General features: G+C 63.8%; 1 protein-coding gene across 1 annotated transcript in view; it reads right to left on the reverse strand.

Annotated features, from left to right (window-relative positions):
- The window catches only part of HMCN2 (hemicentin 2), a 139,122-nt gene that overhangs the window by 54,963 nt on the left and 81,354 nt on the right, over positions 1–2,805 (reverse strand). Inside the window, 5 exon segments of the mRNA XM_014532199.1 lie at positions 15–121; positions 973–1,134; positions 1,392–1,511; positions 1,665–1,761; positions 2,743–2,801. Of these exon segments, the coding sequence (XP_014387685.1) occupies positions 15–121; positions 973–1,134; positions 1,392–1,511; positions 1,665–1,761; positions 2,743–2,801 (545 nt within the window).

Consider the following 2,805-nt stretch of genomic DNA (forward strand, 5'->3'; position numbering starts at 1 on the left):
CCCTGCCACTTCACCCTGGGTGGGGGTTTCCCCGTGGCGTTGCATTCCAGAGTGGCCTCCGCGTCCCGGACCACGGAGACCTGTGCGGGGGGCTCCCGGGGGCCAGCGATCTGCGGGGGAACTGGGGTGGGGAGAAAGTCGCTGTGGCCGCCGGGCAGCAAGCACTCACATCAGGCCCCAAGCTGGCCTACGTTCCCCCCCGGCCACTCCCTGGCCGTGTGACCTTGGTCAGGTGACCTCATCTCTCTGGGCCTCCATGTTCCATCCTTATAAAGGGGCCATACGGGCTCCACTCCTGCCTCTATCTAACCCTGGGGTCCCGGGGAGGGGCCTGCTGTTTGGAAAACAAGCTCTCAGCACAGCCCGGAAGATGCGGGAGGCTTCCTTCCTCAGAAACCAGGCCTTCCCGGAGCTCAGACAGTCGCGGGGAGCCGGCCGGGGCGGGGTTACTCTCTCCAAAATGCTTTTCATTGGGGGGTATAAGGACACATTTGTAATATCTTAATCAATAAAGGGGGGGAAAACGTAAAACAAAATAAGTGTTTTCTGGTGATATAGATTAAACGGAAATTGAACTATAAAAAAAAATTGCTTTTCTTGGTCTTATTTCCTAGGCTGAGATATTTCATCTCATCATTGCAGGACGAGTAGCCGGAACTTAGGTTTCCCTATGCACAGGAGCTTCATAGAAATTCTACATTCCTTTCCGCTTCTGTTCCAAGTTGTGTTTTTCCCTCTGGGCCACTGGGGGCTCTTGGGGTCACGTTGCCGCTCTCAGGCTTAGGGCCAGAGCCGGAGCCGCAGGAAGCTGGCTGGGAGGGCGGTTCGTGAGATGCCCGGAATCTAAGAGGCCAGGGAAGTGCTCTCATTATCGCTGTTCCTGTCTCGGCTTGGATCCCGGGGGTGGGGTCTCCCCTGCCTGCCACCCTCCGGCCCCTTCTGCCTGGCTCAGGTCACCCCGGCCCGGCTCACCATGCACCTCCAGCTGCTGGTCCTGGCTGCTGTTTCCGGCCACGTTGCTGCACTCACAGGTGTACGTTCCCTCCTGGGCCGGCTGGGCTGGTCCCAGGTACAGCAGCCGCCCCACCGCCGACACCTGTCCGAGGCCGGCCCCCTCCCTGGGCACGGGCTGACCTGGATGCAGCAAGAAAAAGCCCCTGGTTCCCAGTCCTTCCACCGGGAACACTTGTCCCCCCACCGTCCCGGCCAACTCCGGCAGGAGGAGGCTGACCCTGCCCTCGACGGGTGGCCCCGCCCCAGAGCCCAGCGGAGATGGAGGTGGGTGGGCCTTCAGCCCCAGGGGTGGGGGTCCTGACATTGTCCTCAGTCCCATTCTGCTCGGTCCCCAAGTCCGCTGGGCACCCCAGCCCCTTCCCAGCCAGCAACCCTACCGTCCTTCCTCCAGGTGATCTTGGGGAAAGGGACACCCCGACATTCGCAGGACAGCCTGGCGGGGTGTCCCTCGGTCACAGTCAAGATGCGGGGCTCCCTCGAGGGGAACACTGGAGGGACTAAGAGAAGAGAGGGTGTGAGGGGGTGGGGGGCTGGGAGGGGAGCGGGCTGCACCCTGGGACCCAGGCAAGGCAGCAGTCCCCCAGGGCATGTGAGCTGGCTGCGCAGGGGCAGGGCAGGGGGGACCGCAGCCCAGCCCACGAGACCCTCACCCCAGACGTTGAGGTTGTAGTGTTTCTCCGAGCGGCCGGCCTGGTTCAGCGCCTCACAGGTGTAGCGGCCTGCGTCCCACACCTCTGCCCTGTCCACCTGCCGACAGCGACGGGAGCCATCAGCAGGGGCAGCACACAGCTGGGGTGCCCGGGACGGACTGTGTGACTGTGGGCAAGCCCCTTTACCTCACTGTGCCCAACCTCCCCACCTGGAACCTGGCACCTCCCGCACCCCGAAGTTTCCAGAAGCCGCTGCCTGCGGTGACCTCCTGTGGGTCAGGCGCAGGGACTGGGCTCCCTAAGTGGCAGCCCTGCCAGCCACATCCGCAGCCCAGCCCCGTTCTGACAGAACAGCCCAGAGGAGAAGGTGGAGGATGAAGAAGGGTGGAGTGGGGGGGGGGGGGGCCCTGTCCTCATGGTGGTGACGGCTGCGGCTCCGAAGAATGAAGGGCAGGAGAGGCAGGCATTCCAGACAGAGCAAACCACAGGAGGTGCTCAGAGTCGGGGATGAGCATATCACAAGGTGTAGGGGGGTGGGAGGAGGAGGAGCAGGCTGGAGTGGAAGGTTCTCCCCAACAGCAGGAGAGGCACCGCCGCTCCCGGAGCTGAAGTGGATGAGCTGTACTCTGGGGCAGGGTGGGGCCTCACGGGCCTGCCTCTGGGAACCCTCCCAGCCTCCCAGGAGAGAGGCACCAGTGTGTTTGCAGGTGAGAGACCCCAGGCCAGTGTGTCAGGACGCCAGGGGGGAGGCGCAGCCGGAGGAGGCGGAGCTCAAGTTTAAATCTAGGCTGCGCCAGATGCCCATACAGGGGCTTAAAGTCGAGGAAGCTTTGGAACAAAGAGTGAAAAACAGGTAGAAAGAGAGCTGCTGGCTTCGGTGGGGGCCGGGGGGGCTGAGGGGCCCAAAGGCTCAGTCCTGGGCCTTCGCTCTCAGTCCCCATTCGGCTGGAAGCAGCTCCGACAGGTCGGGAGGCTGCGCCCTGGGTGTTGGGTCTGGAGGGGCCTGCAGGGCCCACGCAGCTGAACTGACCGCGTAGGGCACCCAGGGGCCCGCCCTGCCCGGGCTCTGCTCACACACCTCCAGCAAGGCCTTGTCTGCAGAGAGGCGGGGGCCGGGCCGCAGCTCCAGGGGGCGGCCGTC

Source organism: Myotis brandtii, unplaced genomic scaffold (assembly GCF_000412655.1).
Source record: "Myotis brandtii unplaced genomic scaffold, ASM41265v1 scaffold855, whole genome shotgun sequence".
NCBI classification, from domain to species: Eukaryota; Metazoa; Chordata; class Mammalia; order Chiroptera; family Vespertilionidae; genus Myotis; species Myotis brandtii.